General features: G+C 40.5%; 1 protein-coding gene across 2 annotated transcripts in view; it reads left to right on the plus strand.

Annotated features, from left to right (window-relative positions):
- Positions 1–300: 300 nt before the first annotated feature.
- dnah9l (dynein, axonemal, heavy polypeptide 9 like) overlaps positions 301–17,033 on the plus strand; it is a 39,714-nt gene continuing 22,981 nt past the window's right edge. For both annotated transcript variants that reach the window (XM_044218338.1, XM_044218339.1), the window contains exons 1-34: positions 301–837; positions 1,393–1,536; positions 1,711–1,901; positions 3,065–3,260; positions 4,097–4,196; positions 4,719–4,930; positions 5,041–5,274; positions 5,507–5,674; positions 6,200–6,316; positions 6,635–6,772; positions 7,036–7,160; positions 8,116–8,311; positions 9,572–9,676; positions 9,808–9,999; positions 10,392–10,592; positions 10,758–11,093; positions 11,212–11,289; positions 11,371–11,426; positions 11,622–11,742; positions 11,889–12,058; positions 12,438–12,660; positions 12,751–12,867; positions 13,074–13,160; positions 13,314–13,472; positions 13,741–13,824; positions 13,928–14,086; positions 14,364–14,486; positions 14,852–14,974; positions 15,285–15,509; positions 15,606–15,824; positions 16,098–16,265; positions 16,456–16,581; positions 16,675–16,782; positions 16,878–17,009. In XM_044218338.1, the coding sequence (XP_044074273.1) occupies positions 538–837; positions 1,393–1,536; positions 1,711–1,901; positions 3,065–3,260; positions 4,097–4,196; positions 4,719–4,930; positions 5,041–5,274; positions 5,507–5,674; positions 6,200–6,316; positions 6,635–6,772; positions 7,036–7,160; positions 8,116–8,311; positions 9,572–9,676; positions 9,808–9,999; positions 10,392–10,592; positions 10,758–11,093; positions 11,212–11,289; positions 11,371–11,426; positions 11,622–11,742; positions 11,889–12,058; positions 12,438–12,660; positions 12,751–12,867; positions 13,074–13,160; positions 13,314–13,472; positions 13,741–13,824; positions 13,928–14,086; positions 14,364–14,486; positions 14,852–14,974; positions 15,285–15,509; positions 15,606–15,824; positions 16,098–16,265; positions 16,456–16,581; positions 16,675–16,782; positions 16,878–17,009 (5,433 nt within the window). In that variant the 5' untranslated portion in view covers positions 301–537. The remainder of the gene's footprint in view (positions 838–1,392; positions 1,537–1,710; positions 1,902–3,064; positions 3,261–4,096; positions 4,197–4,718; positions 4,931–5,040; positions 5,275–5,506; positions 5,675–6,199; positions 6,317–6,634; positions 6,773–7,035; positions 7,161–8,115; positions 8,312–9,571; positions 9,677–9,807; positions 10,000–10,391; positions 10,593–10,757; positions 11,094–11,211; positions 11,290–11,370; positions 11,427–11,621; positions 11,743–11,888; positions 12,059–12,437; positions 12,661–12,750; positions 12,868–13,073; positions 13,161–13,313; positions 13,473–13,740; positions 13,825–13,927; positions 14,087–14,363; positions 14,487–14,851; positions 14,975–15,284; positions 15,510–15,605; positions 15,825–16,097; positions 16,266–16,455; positions 16,582–16,674; positions 16,783–16,877; positions 17,010–17,033) is intronic.

The following is a 17,033-nucleotide window of genomic DNA, read 5'->3' on the forward strand; positions in this document are numbered from 1 at the left end:
TACACAGACATACAATTAGTAATTTCACGAATTATAGTATTAACTATTTGATACCAATAAAAAAAAAAATGATATACTGCTATTACACTGTGATGAAAGTGCATCACAGGTGTAATATCATTACCTGTCCTGGAGGTGTCACTGTAGTTAGGTCTCCGCTGAAGGCTCAGGTTACAGGATTGGGTTGCAAGCCATACAGGCTACACAAATAACCTCTTCCACCATGCAGGATAGTGAAGCCAGCCCATTTTGCGTTGTCACAGTGACAAGTTAACCTATCCATCAAGGTGTGTATCACTTTTCCAGCTGATAGCCCTCAGAGCTGGAGAAGAGAGAAGAAACATAAAGTTGGGACGTCATTGTCATGATATGGGAAACGTCCATTTATAGCCTCTGATCTTGACAAGAAGGACTGAGGTGAGTTTGTCCCTTTTATCTCACTCTGTGTGATTGCCTTTTCTGGTTTCACATCTCCTACACGCTAAATCAAGTAGTAGTAGCCTTTACTTAGTTCTTCTTCCTGTCAGCTTAGTCTTCATGGCTGAGGCCACCGGCACGAGTAGTAACAGTGGAGGTTTAGGCAGTGGAGGGGCTGCAGGAGTGCGTGTCCCCCAGGAGCCCTCTCTCAAAGCAGGGGTGGTGCTGTCAGATGAAAGGGTGGACTTCCTTCGGGAGCAGGCCTTCTGTGTGCTGCGAGTGAAGACGGATAAGTGGAACCGCTTCATTGGAGCAGAGGAGAACCAGAAGATTATACTGGATTTCCTGGACCACATCTGGACCAACAGGCTGCTGCTTTTCACCGGACCTGGAGGGACACTGCATGCAGGGGATGCTCGGGTAAGAAATACACACAGGTATAAACTGAGTTTATAAAATGTTCAGGCACCTGCTTTCATAAATGTCATTTTCTTTTTCATCTCCCCATCTTGGCTAAAGTCAATTTTGCAGGCAAATTCAATAATGGTTATAGCCTGGAGTAAATATTTAATGGTGTATTTCATCTCTTGTTTTCTGTATGCACTGTTTGTTAGAAATTCTGTATACTAATATCCCTGGGGTAAAGATACCGTGGAATGACGACGTGTAGAGTGGCTGATGATGAGGCACATTTCACTATCTGTTTGCCTGGGTGGCATGAAGACACAATTCATTAAAAAAAAAGATGGCATCCTAAGAATTCTTATATTAACACTGTCATGCACATAAAATTACATACTGAAAAGTGAATTTAGCTCTTAAACAAGACAATAAGCTGACATGCAGGCATATAAGTCTTTAACAAAAACTATCTTCACTCCATCTAACGTACACATTTTTTGAAATAAGTCACTACTTATTTCTAGTGCTTTCAATGCTGTTGAAAGCATTCCTACTGTTTTTGCATCTGTGAAGACGTCCCCACCATGGAAGACCAAGCTGCTGTGTGTGCTAAAGAGAGGCGTAAAGAGAATCGCCCGCCAAGGATTCAGACACCAACTCCGGCTGGGGGAAGTGCCTGGATACCCCATGGAGCACCTACCTGTTGTCATCTCTGAGGTGGGCTAGTGTGTGTGTGTGTGTGTGTGTGTGTGTCCAACTCATACACTAATACAGGTGGCATGGGTTAAACAACTCAAAATATTGCTGGCAGGACAAAGGAAGAAAGAATGCATGGTGTATTTTTAATACTGTATAAGTGTCCACTTGAAACAGCTATTGTGTACTGCATAGGTGCTGGTGTGTGTGCTGTCCAACGGTCTGAACCACGAGGACTGGCCGCGGGTGGTGTCTGATGACATCCATAGGCACCTGGAGAAGCTGAGGAGCAGGGTCGTGACCCTGAGAGGCCGCGCTGAGGGACGAACACTACTGCCTCTGCCACTGTGTATGGAGAGGGCACGGCCTCAGGACATTGTACTCAGGTCTGCCTGTATGCATGGTTTATAGCCTAGCTACATTTGTATTTTTCATTACACATTTCTGACGCTGTAATGGTGTGCATTCATTTTGTCAAGGAAAGGTAAAATATCTGAATGACTATATGACCGTTAACGCTACTATATTGTCAGTATTAACAATGAAAGAAGCTATGCTCGTTTTTATTCCTAGTTTTGGAAGAAAAAAAACCCCACAGGCTGTTGACGACACTCACCGCATTTCCAGATTCGTTAAATGCTCTTCCATTCAGCTGGAAAGAAAAACATTTAGTGGGCCGCATAATGAAACACGTTTAAAGGCTTTCTACTGATCTGTTCAACTAGTGGCCGGACGTGACATACCTACAGCTTGTGCTGTATAACACAGCAACAAATTAAAATATGAATAATAAATTAAAATATCAAAAAATGAAACATTTTACTATCAGTGTCACTTATCTACATTAATCTTATTGTATGTCTTCATATTTAATAAGATTTCAGGATCTGCAAAAAACAAGCAAGGATTCAGAAAGGAAAAAATAGAAAAGAAAGGTCAAGTGCCATTTCCGGGCGCCATTTTGGTTTACTTTAATTAACAGAAAAGAAACTTGGGAATTGAGCTAGTTAAACCTCTTTTTTGTGCAGCAGACTGAATATTTTCCTTTCCAGTTTGAAACAGTTTATGGAGAGCCTTTGAGGAACTTTAAAATATCTTCAAAACAGCGGTAAGTGTTGTCAGTTGACCTGCAGGGTTTGACAAAGTTTGCCAAACAGATGCGCTAGTGTTAGCACTGTGAATGTCATCAATGCAAAACTCTCAAATGTCTTTTTCCAGCACTGGCACAGGGCTAAAACGAAGTGTGGCAATAGGTCTGGCTATGGAGACTAGTCTAATGTAGCTTCTATAAAAGTAACATGTACCTTGCAGAGAGGCACAAACGGCCACTGGCTATTGCATAATTTAGAGAGTAAGATGTAATGTGATGTAAATGTTGGTTGTTTCAAACTAATAAAAAAGATTTAAGCTGACTGATGACCTTTACAATTTACTAGAATAATATTTCAGTCCTATTTGTAGTGTGCCTGACGTTACTGTACTTTCATCTTCCAAAGCCCATATTGCCATTTTTACCCATACTGATTGCCCCACTCTCTGTCTCCCTCAGCCCTACTGGTTGGCCACTGGACCGTGGCTTGTTATACTCTATAGAAACTCTGATAGTTCAGTGGTCTGGACAGATATGGAATGTGCTGAAGAAAGACTCTGGCATGGTGCTGCTCCGGGGAGACCACCCAGGCCCCAACATGGAGCTCCAGTTTTGGACCACTCAGAGGGAAAACCTGCTGGGCATCCAGTCACAAGTATGACAATGGTTTTGTGGAAGCTGGCAGGGGTGCAGTCAATTTGGAAAGTAAACTGAAACTGCAGTTCTCAAAGTACCAGTAATAGAGGTGTTTTCAATTCATAGACTGGATATGAGACTCTTGTGATTCCTAAAGACTAGACTTTGAGTCCACAGCTTGAAAGGACTGAATTTTTAAATGTCAGCCATCATCCCAGGTGATATACACTTAGTGTCCACTTTATTAGGTACACCTGTACAGTCTAATGCAATCCAATACAACTGTTCTGCCATAAAGTTTAATTTTATGATACCTATAATGTTCAGTTTTTGTTGACACTGTCATAGAGGTGTTAATTCATTTAGAGCATTGAGGTCATAGTTAGTCGTGGTGTTGTACTGGACTACATTATATATACAGAATATTCTGACCCCCTCATTTATGTAAATAGGTGGGATTAAAACTTTAAAATTAGAAACACCTATCAGTTTAATGTAATCCAGTACAACACCACCTTAACCATGACCCCAGTAATAAACTAATAATTTACACATTTAATAAATATGAAATATACATTTTGTAAAACTAGAATTTATGGTAGCGGTGTATTGAAATGCAATAGATTCTACAGATGTACCTAATAAAGCGGCCATTGAGAGTACATCCTATTATGATACGGTGTAGTCCCTCATTCGTCGAGTGTTCCATGGTAGAAAATGGTAGAAAATGTTTCAGTCGTAGTCATCTGGACACTGTTTTCGGAATCAAGACGTTTCGGAAGTCATTCTCAATTGTGAAAATGGTCTGAGAACTCTGAGTTCTCTACAATCCTATTATGATGTCCTCCTTTTCAGATCCAGGGCCCCAAAGTGGAGCACATCATGGAGATACTGAGAAAAGTCAAGAGCAGTTACTACTCCTCCTTCAAGGACATCTGCCTCAAAGTCAATGAGGGTAGATCAGCATTACTCATCATTTATTGGTGCTAATTAAGTAATTTCCTCATTCTGTCATCTAGCCTCTCACAGCCCAACTTCTCATTTAGTCATACTTAAGAAACATATTAAGCACTCATTGTCTAAATATATACTGCTCTTACAGTCAGAGTTTACAGTTTTTATTACAGCACAGTGTCCTCCAGCACAGTTTCTTCATTCTTCAAATGCACAAATAACTTATGTGTTTTTTTCTGTTTTCTCTGTCTCAAAGAACAAAAATTATTTGTATTTAGCCTGACAATTTCTTCTGAATTTCATACGTATACTCTAATTTAGGTTTGCCTTGCATTTTGTGTGTGTGTCATCATGCTCATTTAGCAATGGTAGGCAACGTGACAATCACATTGCCACTGTTGCTAGAAATTGTCAATCTAAGAATACAACTGTATGAAGACCACTGTATGATTTTAATTCTGTTAATTGAAGGCCCTATTAGGATTATGTTATCCATTAATACTTCTATATGTGATTATCATAGCGGTGCTGGAAGCGGAGGACATAGATCTGTATCTACGCCCCCTGAGGAGACTGATCAGCAGCTTAGAAGAGAGGAGTTTCCCACACATAGACGCTCTACTGCCTCCTCTTTTCCACACACTCTGTCTCATTTGGAGCCGTTCCCAATACTACTGCACTCCACAACGCATGGTGGTCCTCCTGCAGGAGTTCTGCAACCTGATCATTGAAAAGGTACAGTGATGCATCTCTGTGAATATAGTATGAAAGAGAGGGAGACATAATAAGAGAAATGAAGTAACTTAAACAACTGATCTTCTTAATGATTGTGTGTCTGTATCTAGGCCTTTGCCTACCTTATCCCTGAAGAACTGTTTAAGATGGAGCTTGAGGAGGGGGTGGAGAGAGTCCAGATAACCATCTCAGTTCTGCACACCTTCAAGCAATTGTTTCATGCTCACCGCCAGCGGATCCCCAAGTACTACAGACACACCCAGACCATCAAGCTGTGGGATTTTCCAGCTTCACTTGTGTTCCAGCGTTCAGACCGCATCATGGAAAGGCTGCTTATGATTGAGGTGCATGGGTGTGTGTTGGTTTAGATTAGAAATGTGCATATCACAAAGATGCCAGAACAATTTGCCTCAAAAAGACATTATTTTCAACATATTTACACCAAGTAAACTGCTGTAATTTTTAATGTATATTTTTGATTTATTGTCTATTGATTTGTTGTGAAAGTGTTTAAATTATGATTACCTCCATCCTATCATCCTGACCCATCAGTAGCTTTTCTCCTCTCATCTATAGGAACTTTTTGCAACAGCGCTGGACTTTGTGAAACTGGATAAGGTTGAACTGGGTGGATCCAGAGGGAAAGTCCTCAGTGAGATGGTCTTCGGCATGAGTGAGGAGTTTCATGACCGCTGGCGGGCCCTCAGAGATGGCAAATATGACCCCCTGGACTATACTAACAATGTGAGGGCTAGTGAGATTGGTGCAGTTGTCCTTGATATCACACTGCTATGTAATTAATAAGCCCCAAAAGGCTGTGATTCACAGCAGTTATAAGTGGCATTGACAGGCACAGCCGAATGATAAAAAATAACAATTAGATGTTATTTTTCTTCCCAGCAGTATAGTAATTGAACAGTAGCAAAGCAAAGTAGTTGCTAAGCAACACACAAGAATCAGTGACAGCAGTCATTATTAGTCAGTGCATCAATATTTAATTTACTAGATATTTTACAGCTATTTTACAACAGCTTCCTGTGTGACCCAGCCAATCAAAACTGGAACTCAATCAGAAATTGATCTGTGCTATATGTATTTTTCAAGTGTGTGTTATTCCAGCCAACTCAGCTAAGGAGAACTTGAAGTACTGCAATGAAAATGTAATGGAATAAATATTGCCTATTAATATAAGTGGACTGAAAGCATTTTAATCAGTAAGGGGAATGGAAAATATCCATCATTACCTGTCAAATGCCATCTTGTGTCCAGGATTTTGTGCGTCACTACTGGCGTTTCATGGAGCAGAACAAAGATTTTGACCAGAGGCTGGGGACTGTTCTCAATCTGGCCTTCCAGCACTCCAAAAACCTGAAGTCAACCTTTAAGGTATGTCTGTTGCATCTTGACCCGTTAAACAGTCCCATGACTGTATTTAGAGATATATACCCAGGCCATTCAGGGACACGGTATTGATCAGTTGCACATTTTCAGTATCTGTGTAAATGCAAGTGGCGAACATTTAGCATATTAGCATACTATAATCCCATTGATCTCAGCTGAGAAGCATTTGGTCATTATTTAGATTTTCAGCTTGTTGATGGCTTAGATTAAAATCCATGGAATCTCCAAAGTAAATCAGAACTATATTTTTGAACATTATACGTACACTGTTGTAAAACTGTGTTGTTGTTGTCTCCTATCTAGCTGTTGAAGATTTTCAGCACCCTGCTTGAGAGACCCAGGATCCACCAGCTGTTCTCTCCTAACTACAATGTGTTGTTGACCATGTTCAGCCAGGAAATAGACCACTGTCAGTTTATACTTGATCAACACAGAGATGGGGTAAGAGAGGTTGAACAGAAATGAATATTCTCCATGACTTAAAATTTTTAATATTGACACAGCTACTTCAGAATTTGCAAAAATATAGCCATATGATCAGACGACAGCCAGTTTCCACACTAAATTACATAACAGGGAAGTCTCTAAGAGTTTAATATGACACATATGATATTATAATTCACACTTTTTTGGAAAAAGTATTAACTTAAAGTAATGAATAGGACTCAGTCATCAGCCAAATTAATTCAGCCTTTGTGTTTCAGCTGCGGTCAGGCTGTGCAGTCCTGGAGAAGAATATGCCGTCAGTGGCCGGCAACCTCAAATGGTCACAGGAGCTTCGGAATCGCATTCTCACCAACAGGAGCAACCTCTGCCAGTTGGCCCATATGTATGGACCAACCGAACTCATCACACGCAGACACAATTATATCATGTAACAACTGTTATCCAGCAGATCTGTTGTTGAGTTTACTATAATTGATAAAAAGACAATTAAGACTCATTAAGACTTTAATACAGTCTTTTTTAAAATGTAGAACAGTCAACAGTTAAATGAATAATTTAGATTGCTTATTTCTGAGAATGTGTTATAATAAAACAGACAGAAGAATTTATTTGTCTGAAATCCGACCTCTGCTGGAAATGTAATATCTGTTTTGGTTAAAAAGAAGTTGAATTCATCAATATTTCAAAAGCAGTTCTTTAGCAAAATGATTTGCGAGTAAAGAATATATATATATAATATATATACATATAATATATAAAAAATATCAGCATTAAAAGAGTACTCAGCTGATTTAGTATTGCACTCCTATAACATTGTCGGACTCACGATGGACAATTTTTTTTAAAGTATTAAAATCGATGCAGCACATTCTTCTTCACATTCTTCTTCCTTGTCAAAACCTGGCGCCTACATTATAAACAATACAACTCGACCATCATCAGTTCAGTTGGAGTTTTGGTTGTGTTATGCTACTAGCGGCTAATGTAGTCTCAAGCCGCTAGCCTCAAGCAGAGATGAGGAGCGGGCTACAGAGGTCTGGTAAGCTCACTTCTTTCTAACTCCACACCCTTAGATTTTTGGCCCCAATCGACGTTGACTCAAGTGACATCATTTGACGACATTTATCAGATTTCTCGCAGCTCCCTCTAGAGTTCCCCTTTAAGTAGAGCAGGCATCAGATTTTGGAAATGTTTTAAGTCTTATTTTGGATTTAAATTCTAGCATACACACTGCAAGAATACAGTTTACTTGTCAAACATGTACAAGATACCGATGACATTTATATTAGACTCCTTAGCTTAATTTTTCTTTGGTTTTTTTCCTCCCTCCCTTCCAGGCCTCTGGGGTGTGCTGAAGCGGACGATGTCCTCCAAAAGTGTGAGCGTGTTCTGGAGGTTTTGGACCAGCATGATGAGGAGCTGTTCTCAGAGTGGACTGAGGGCCTGGAGGAAATCTGTCAAACCCACCTGAAGGAACCACTGCTCACACTGGACACTGACACAGGCCTGTTCCAGGTCAACTTCAGTCCTGCAGTAAGCACAAAGAAGATCCAGTCACCAAAAGACATATTAAACATATTAATAAGAGTTCAAATATTTTTTTTAATCTAATTGTGTTAAGTGTACAGGGTTTTGGCTGGTGTGGAATTGTTGCAGAAGTGTGTCTACAGTCGTACCTGCTAACACATCAGCTAAAGGATGTTACATACAGTGATATACTATATTGGAAAATGTATGATAGACATTCGATTATATCTTTATTGATCCCCGAGGGGAAACTCTTTTGCTACAGCAGCTCACTATCAGGTCAGTACACACAGGAATAGAACTACTGCGCAAAAAAATATAATACACTATAATTCATAATACCTATAATACAGGTCACAAAATAAATTAAGTACCAAGTGGGTATAAGTATAAAATAAAATAAGTGTAAAGTACAAAGTAGGTTTACCGGTTGATGATAATAATACGGTATAAGGTAATAGTGCATGAACTGCCAAGTTAAGTGTAGCTTATTAAGATTATAATGAGACGGAGGATATTGCACAGCAGTAATAGAGGACGGAGCTACGTCAACAGGCAGCATGCACGTTGGCGCATGCCCACTACTTTATACAAATCATTCCATAATTAAACTTGGTAAGGTTGAGTTTACACCACAAATAAGAGGTTAAATTTTTTAAATATATAAATATAAATTTCTGCTGCAACATATCACTGGTTACTACAATACAATATTGATGTAGCCTGTACTAAATTCATGAAAGCTTTTACATTTGCTTCATTTTCTTTTCTCAGCATCCAGCAGCTGGTGTGTCTCAAATTACCAGACGTTGCAACAGTGGTTTGTTTTAAGTAAACTAAACTATTTTGCATTAGCAGCAATGACCACAGTATGTGAACAAACAAAGATAGTCACAAAATTTAATCAACATAAAATCAAAGAAACAAGACAAGTGTTCTCTGAAAAGTGCAGCAGCAACGAATATGTATAACCAGCAATGTAAAATCAGGCATTATAAACCAAGGATAAACAACTTACCTGACGTACTGTGCACATTTCTTCTGTGTACTGTGAATGTGCACTTGTGTTCCAATGTACTTAATAACAGTGATTGGCCATCTTATATCTACCAGTCAACTATTCATATATCTTAATGATATCTCCACTTTAAGATACTGTTCCTACCAATTTAGGTTTTTGCTGTCAAGGTTAAAGGAAATAAAACAATGAGCTACAACTTTTATCAAATTGTTTATTACATTTTCTCCTCATCTCTCTCTCCTCAGTTAACATCAGTGCTAAGGGAGGTGAAGTATCTGGGCATGTTGAAGAACCAAAACATTCCTAAAGCAGCTCTCCATCTCTACTCCAACCGGGAAAGATTCTACATGGTGGGTAACTAAGCTTCTAGTTTTGCATTGGATGTAGTGTCAGACAGCTATATTTGTGAGCTATGTGGCTGTAAATGTTTTTTTGATCTGTGAAATATGTTACAAATATAACTCTGCCTTGTATCCTGTAGTACACACAGACACTGACGTTGGTGTCCCAATGGTACAACCAGCTCCACAGTACCATCCTGGCAGTAGAGCTGGGATTGGTGAAAGATGAGATGGATGGGACGAGACAACAGCTGGATCCGGCCCTCCGGGAGCTGACCTGGGCTCAGGATGACCTATGGGACTACATTCAGAGCACCCGTGACCTGGTCAAGGTACTGAACTTTTGTATCTTCTGACTGCATTGTTAACAAACAAAAGGTGCAACGAAATGCTAGTGAGTGAGTTTTTTCGGTACTCATATTCACACTATTCTGCTGTATTTAAAGAGAAAATCCTGTCTCCGCTGCATTTTGTGCTGAAATGTAAAAAGTTAGATAAAAGCTTATTAGAGCTTATCTTAGAGTTTGTTCCATAGCAATATCAAAAGCTGCTGTAAAACTGTTGCCTGCCAATGTAGCATGAAACTTGGCATTCTCCTCATGTGGTCCAAGCCAGCTTTCCTCAGTTATAGCAAACACTCCTAAAACAAAAAGCAACATGCAGCTGTTAACCAAAGGGGATGTAATTACTGGTTGTAATAGTTGCTCTCTTTTGCTATCGCCAGAGCATTTCTAGTCGTGTCCAGAAGAGTAAAGCGAATGTGGAGGCCATCCAGGCCCTTATGGGGAATTTCAGCCACCGTGCCTTCATCACCAGAAAGAGCTGTGGTTCTACTCTCCTCATCTTCTCCGACATTGAGGAGAGTGTTTCCAAACAGCACACTCTCATCAGCAGTACAGGGAAGCAAATACACAAACTGCTGCAGGTATATTCACTCACCTTACTCTTGATCCTGGAGAGAAGGACTTGTACACTACACTGTAGATGTTAGGATCTACAGAACTCACTCATATTAATATCTATGATTATCATATCTATTTTTCTTCCTTCTTAACGCCCTCTAACACATCATATTTCCACTGTGCTCCAGGAGAACCAGTCTCTGCTCGGTGTTACAGACCTGGACAGCAGTGAGTGGCAGGCCTACACAGACTATGTGGACCACATGATCCTGACAGGCTTCTCCAGTGCAGTACGCTGCTCCCTGCAGTACCTCATGGACAATACAGATGCAGCCCAGCGCATAACACCACTGTTTGAGGTCCAGCTGGTGCTCAACAGCAATGAGATGACCTTTGACCCCTCATTGGACTTCAGCCACAGCGGTAACTTCTATGATATTGTGGATAAGATGGTGGCCAATATCACCAACATGGCGTCGTTCATTCCCAGAGTGGCAACGCATAAACAGATGGATAACTATCAGGTGCTGAACAGATTAGATTATAGGTTTATACCCAGTGTGCATGCATGCACCTACACAGAAATATATTTGCACATACATACACCCTTGTCATGTGCTATCTTGTTTCATCATCTTGTAGTGCGACATAAATGAAATGGTGGATTTGTCAGAGATGTGCTATATAATCCGCTCACGGGCACGCGCAGCTATTGCTAAGGTAAATGTTTTCTGTCCACACATGGAGGCTCATTTATGATGCTTACAGGCTCACAGTTGTAAAGATTGTGTTGATTTTCAGGTCAGAGAATATCAGGGATCGTTTGCCAGCTACCGTTACCTCTGGACTGATGACAGGTCAGAAGTGTGTGGCTCTCTGTTCTTTACCTTTAACAAATTTCTTCATTAATGAAATACACAAATACCGGTTATTGTACATAATTTCGTTCTCATGAATGATAAATACCCTTTTTAGTGAAACACGAATATACAATTTTAAAAAAAACAAACACTTTAAGCAAAAAGCTGGTCTTTTTTCCTCAACTTTCACAGGTCTGAATTTATGAGGCAGTTCCTGCTATATGGCCATGTACTAAGTACAGAGGAAGCAGAGCTGTATGCAGACTATGAACTGAAAAAGAACCCACCCACTCTGGACAACTTCAAAGAACAGGTGTGCTTCACATTTGTAGTTCAAACAGCCATTAACCTAATTTGACTTGACCATAATTTAGTGTATATATGAAGCTGGTCAGTGCAACCATACTCTTTTCATCTTTGGTCAATGTCTTTGAGTCTCTGTATCATTCTTCTTTCCAGATAAACCAGTTTGAGTCTCTCTATGTACAAGTTAGCAAGATGCAGGACAAGAGGGTGTTTTGTGGATGGCTACAGCTAGATATCAGACCCTTCAAGCACACACTGATGAATGTCATCAAAAGATGGAGCTGGATGTTCAAGGAGCACCTGCTCAACCACGTGAACCAGAGGTTAGACACACGCATGCACCAGCACAAACAAGTGCAAACACACTCATATGTTTATCACTCTAAATGGACAAGAACTACAAAAACAGATAAGAATTACCTAAACATTTAAAATCTTAAAAAGCAAATATAAAATACAGAGCAGAAAATGATTGTGTATGTTTAAAAACATTGTAGATGTACCACTGATATAATGTTTTCTGGTTGTGCTCTAAGGCTCCCAATAGAAAAATTCAGTACTAAAAGCAGCTCTTCAGTTTTAACTGAGGGGTGTTGTGATTGTACTAGAGATTCAGCTTTTCCCACATTCAAGAAACGTTTCCTGTGCCACTCCTCTCCACTCTGTAACCTTACATCAGCCTCCTTCCTCTCTATTCCGCAGCGTGAGAGAATTATCCTCTTTTGTCCAGGACACGGCCCACGGTCTTTCTAACAAGGTGTCAGATGGCGACTACGCAGGCCTTGTGGACATAATGGGACACCTCATGGCCATAAGAGACAGACAGATCAGCAACGAACAACACTTCAAACCTCTTAAGTCTACTGCTGAACTCCTTAAGACCTACGGACAACAGCTGCCAGAGAGCGTCTACACACAACTAGAGGTGTGTACCAATGCACAAATATGCACATTTCCATGAATGCTGGCAGATCTGTAAATTTATCATTACATTACATTCTCCACTTAAACACAGGAGCTGCCGGAGAAGTGGAAGAGTCTGAGGAAAATTGCATTCACAGTTAAACATGAAGTGGCACCACTGCAATCAAATGAAGTTTCAGTTATACGCAGGAAATGTGTCCGGTTTGAGGTGAGGCTGTGTTTTAGCGGGGTAGGATGTCAGTGTCGCAACCCCTTACAAAGAGCTCAATATCTGATATGTAAACTGTCCCACTTTCTTTCCTGCATTATATATGACTGACATCACACCCCCGAGTGTGTACAGTTGCATATAGTATGCATAGGAACTTCCGCTTCAAAGAATCTTTAATGTGCAGGGTTTTTTTCACATTTTAGGTCAAGCAGCATGAGTTCAGAGAACAGTTTCGTACGGAACAAATCTTTAAGATCAGTGTGGAGGAGCCATATAAACTAATTGACAAGGTGAGCACTGGGAGACATACTTTACTACCTATTCAAAAAGAAAAGCTTAAAAGTCATACTTTGCAAAGTAGTACCTTACAGTGTATGATTAAATAGAATCTGACAAACAATACTATTTTAGGCAACAGCATTTCAAAATGTCTCTGTCTCCAGTCTAATCAAGCAGTAGCAGTGATGGAGGCAGAAATGAAGAAGCTGCAGGACACAGCTGATCTGTTTGAGGTCAGTTTCCCAGACTACAAGCAACTGCGCCAGTGTCGCTCTGACATCATACTGGTCAAAGCAGTCTGGGACATGGTCATCTTTGTGAAGGTACATATTAATCAGCACAAAACAAATATGTTGGCAATTTGATTTCTTAGCTATGTTTGAGCTCCGTAGATTAACCATAAGGCAGAAGGTCCTGCATAGTGAGTCTCTGCTTTTGACTTCAAATTTCCACACTGCAGGTACCCACAGGCTATGAATTCCATACCATACCTATAGATGACCGTTTAGACTGTAGGGGAAATAGATTTTCTTCTGTAAAGTTCATTAGAGAGTCACAGTTTAAATGTTTCCATTCTCCTCTCTGTGCCAGACCAGTATAGAGGATTGGACCAAGACCCCATGGAAAGAGATCAATGTTGAGCAGATGGACATGGAGCTCAGACGATTCGCCAAAGTATGACATGCTTCCGTGGACAAACATTATAATGTTTCATTTTTGCTAGGGTTGAGAACAAGAGTAAATTTCTCTTACAATTTATGAATGTCTCACGTTAAAGGAGATGAAGATGCTGGATAAAGAGGTGCGGCTGTGGAATGTCTACATGGGTCTGGAGTCAACTGTGAAGAACCTGTTGACCTCTCTGAGAGCCGTCAACGAGCTGCAAAACTCTGCTGTCAGGGAAAGACACTGGCAACAGCTTATGAACACCACCAGGGTATGAGACTATCTGCACTGCTATTTCACAATGTCTCATACTATCTGATTCAATGTTTCATCAATGATCACGTTTTGCACTGTATACGATACTTGCCACTCTATTGAGTTTAGTTCTGTTCTTCTTTAATCTAGTTTTCATGTACTCTAGATTCATTCAACTATTCTGCCAACTCATGTCCAGGCCTGTAATGACCAGCACAGTTCAGTGAACCCAATTATCCTGATCTGAAATCTGATCACACTCATGGTTGTCGTGTATTACCTTTGGTCCTCAGGTCAGGTTCGTGATGGGGGAAGGCACCACCCTGGGGGACCTTTTGGAATTACAGCTTCACCGAGTGGAGGATGAGGTCAAAAACATAGTGGACAAGGCTGTGAAAGAAATGGCCATAGAGAAAGTAAGAATCATAGACCACTAATAGTATGTTGTCCTGCATATTAACGCAGTAGTCGTAAGGGTCAAGACTATTTAAGTATGGACTAATCAAAACAGAACCTAGAGACAAAGACTGTCCCAAATCCTTTGACTATAAATTCCAACTTCTACCATATTCTTAAAAAGAAGACCGCAGATATTCATGAAGCATAATCACAATGGACAAGAAATTTGAAATCACAAATAATTATGCAGAAATAAGATGCATAACATACTTAGTAACAGCCAAGTTTTATTTTTATCCTTCTGCACATTTGTTTGTTTTTCCTCATCTTCAAATGGCAGATGTCACATTTTGTAATGAAAACATTTCCTGCATTTACTTAGGTTTTGGCAGAGATAACCCAGACATGGAGTGTTATGTCATTGTCATATGAGACTCATACCAGCACAGGATCCCCTCTGCTCAAAGCAGATGAGAATCTGATAGAAACACTGGAGGACAACCAGGTGAGCATGATAACTGTGCTGATTCTCCCAAGCATGTGATATCTAGTTTATTTCAGTAGTTTAATGCTGTTAAATGCTGAATCCTGGCTCAGGGTTAGATTTAATATTTCAGTTTCTAGTGTTGCTTTAGGCCTCCGTGTAGTGCTTTCAGACAGTCTGACTCCCTGACATTAAGGAGGTAACTAAAGAACAAAATAATGCACAGAAACTAAATGAATGGAAATAAATAATTGCATTTATCTGAACATACTGTACATTAAAGAGGGTGCTTGTAAAGTCATGTAATGCTCTTCCTTTTATTTCTCTTCAGGTGCAGCTGCAGAACATCCTGATGAGTAAGTATGTAGAGTATTTCCAGGCAGAGGTGAGTGGATGGCAGAGAAAGCTGATGGTGGCTGACCTGGTCATCTCCTCCTGGATGTCTGTCCAGAGGACCTGGGCCCACCTCAACAGCATCTTCACCAACAGCCACGACATCCGCTGCCAGCTGGCCAATGATGCAGAGCGCTTCCAGGGTATTCACACTGACTTCCAGGTAACACATAATACATAAGAACACTAGCCTACATGCATCTCACCATAGCATTATATTGTGTATCCTTTTCTTTTTACTCCTTCTTCTCTCACTCAGAGCCTGATGACTGAGGTGGTGCAGAACAGCAACGTGGTAGAGGTGACCAACCAGCCTGGCTTCCTGGAGAACCTGGAGACCTTGCAGCAGAGGCTGTCTGTGTGCGAGAAGGCCCTGGCCGAGTACCTGGAGACCAAGAGACTCACATTCCCCAGATTTTACTTTGTCTCTGCCTCAGACCTGCTGGAGATTGTCTCCAAGGGAACACAGCCCAGACAGGTGACGGATTACAATTTAATGATGTTTTCCAAGATAGAACATATAAAGAGATAGTCAGCGCATTGTAGTTATCAGTCCAATATATTCTTCAAACTGTGTCTTAGTGTTGTGGAGCGGAGAATGTTTCCATAAATTCCAATCAAGAGATTACAGTCTGTACACAAGATGACCTTTAAAATAGAAATGGAACTATAATCCGTGTGTGTGTGTGTGTGTGTGTGTGTGTGTGTGTGTGTGTGTGTGTGTGTGTGTGTGTGTGTGTGTGTTTTCCAGGTGACCAAACACTTGCTGAAGCTGTTTGACAACATAGCAGATCTTCGCTTCAAGGACTCAGTCAGAGGTAGAAGAGGGGAGGAGGATGAGGAGGCAGTTGCTATAGGGATGTACAGCCGAGAGGGAGAATATGTTCCATTCTCTGAGCCATGTGTCTGTGAAGGACAGGTATTGAAAAACAAAATTTGATTTCTGTCTGTGCAAATACAAGTAGAGTTACACTCAGTTGTATTTGTTAATCACATTGTTTATTCTATGTACAGTTTATTTAGAATTGTATGTGTTTACAGTTACCATGTGTAATCATTTTCATGCCTTTTCTAAATATTATATAGCATTTAATTTTTTTTTTCTTCAGGCAGAGTGTTGGTTGAGTGCCTTAGAGAGCACCATGCGCTGCACGGTCCGAAAGGAGATCCAGGAGGCTGTTGCTGCCTATGAGGACAAACCACGAGACCAGTGGCTGTTTGACTATCCTGCACAGGTCTGATAATGTACAGTCTGTAGAATTACCACTTTAACTTTATAAAACACACAAATTATCTGTTGCCTGCCTCTGTTTTCTTTCCATTCATAGGTAGGGTTGACTGGCAGTCAGGTGTGGTGGGCCACAGATGTGGGCATTGCCTTTGAGAGGGTGGAGGAGGGATTTGAGACAGCTCTTAAAGACTACAACAGAAAACAGGTGGTTCTTTAAATCCAGAGTAAGATATTGTTAGAATGGTGGGTGAACACATTAGTTGTTTTTTCACTAATGTTTGCTGAATTCTGGTTTTCTAGATCACACAGCTGAACTCACTGATCCACATGCTGCTTGGAGATTTAACTCCTGGAGATAGACAGAAAATTATGACTGTCTGCACTATTGATGTCCATGCTCGAGACGTGGTCGCCAATTTCATAAGTCAGAAAGTAAGACATACCTTTGTTGAATGA

Source organism: Siniperca chuatsi, linkage group LG13 (assembly GCF_020085105.1).
Source record: "Siniperca chuatsi isolate FFG_IHB_CAS linkage group LG13, ASM2008510v1, whole genome shotgun sequence".
Taxonomy (NCBI): Eukaryota; Metazoa; Chordata; class Actinopteri; order Centrarchiformes; family Sinipercidae; genus Siniperca; species Siniperca chuatsi.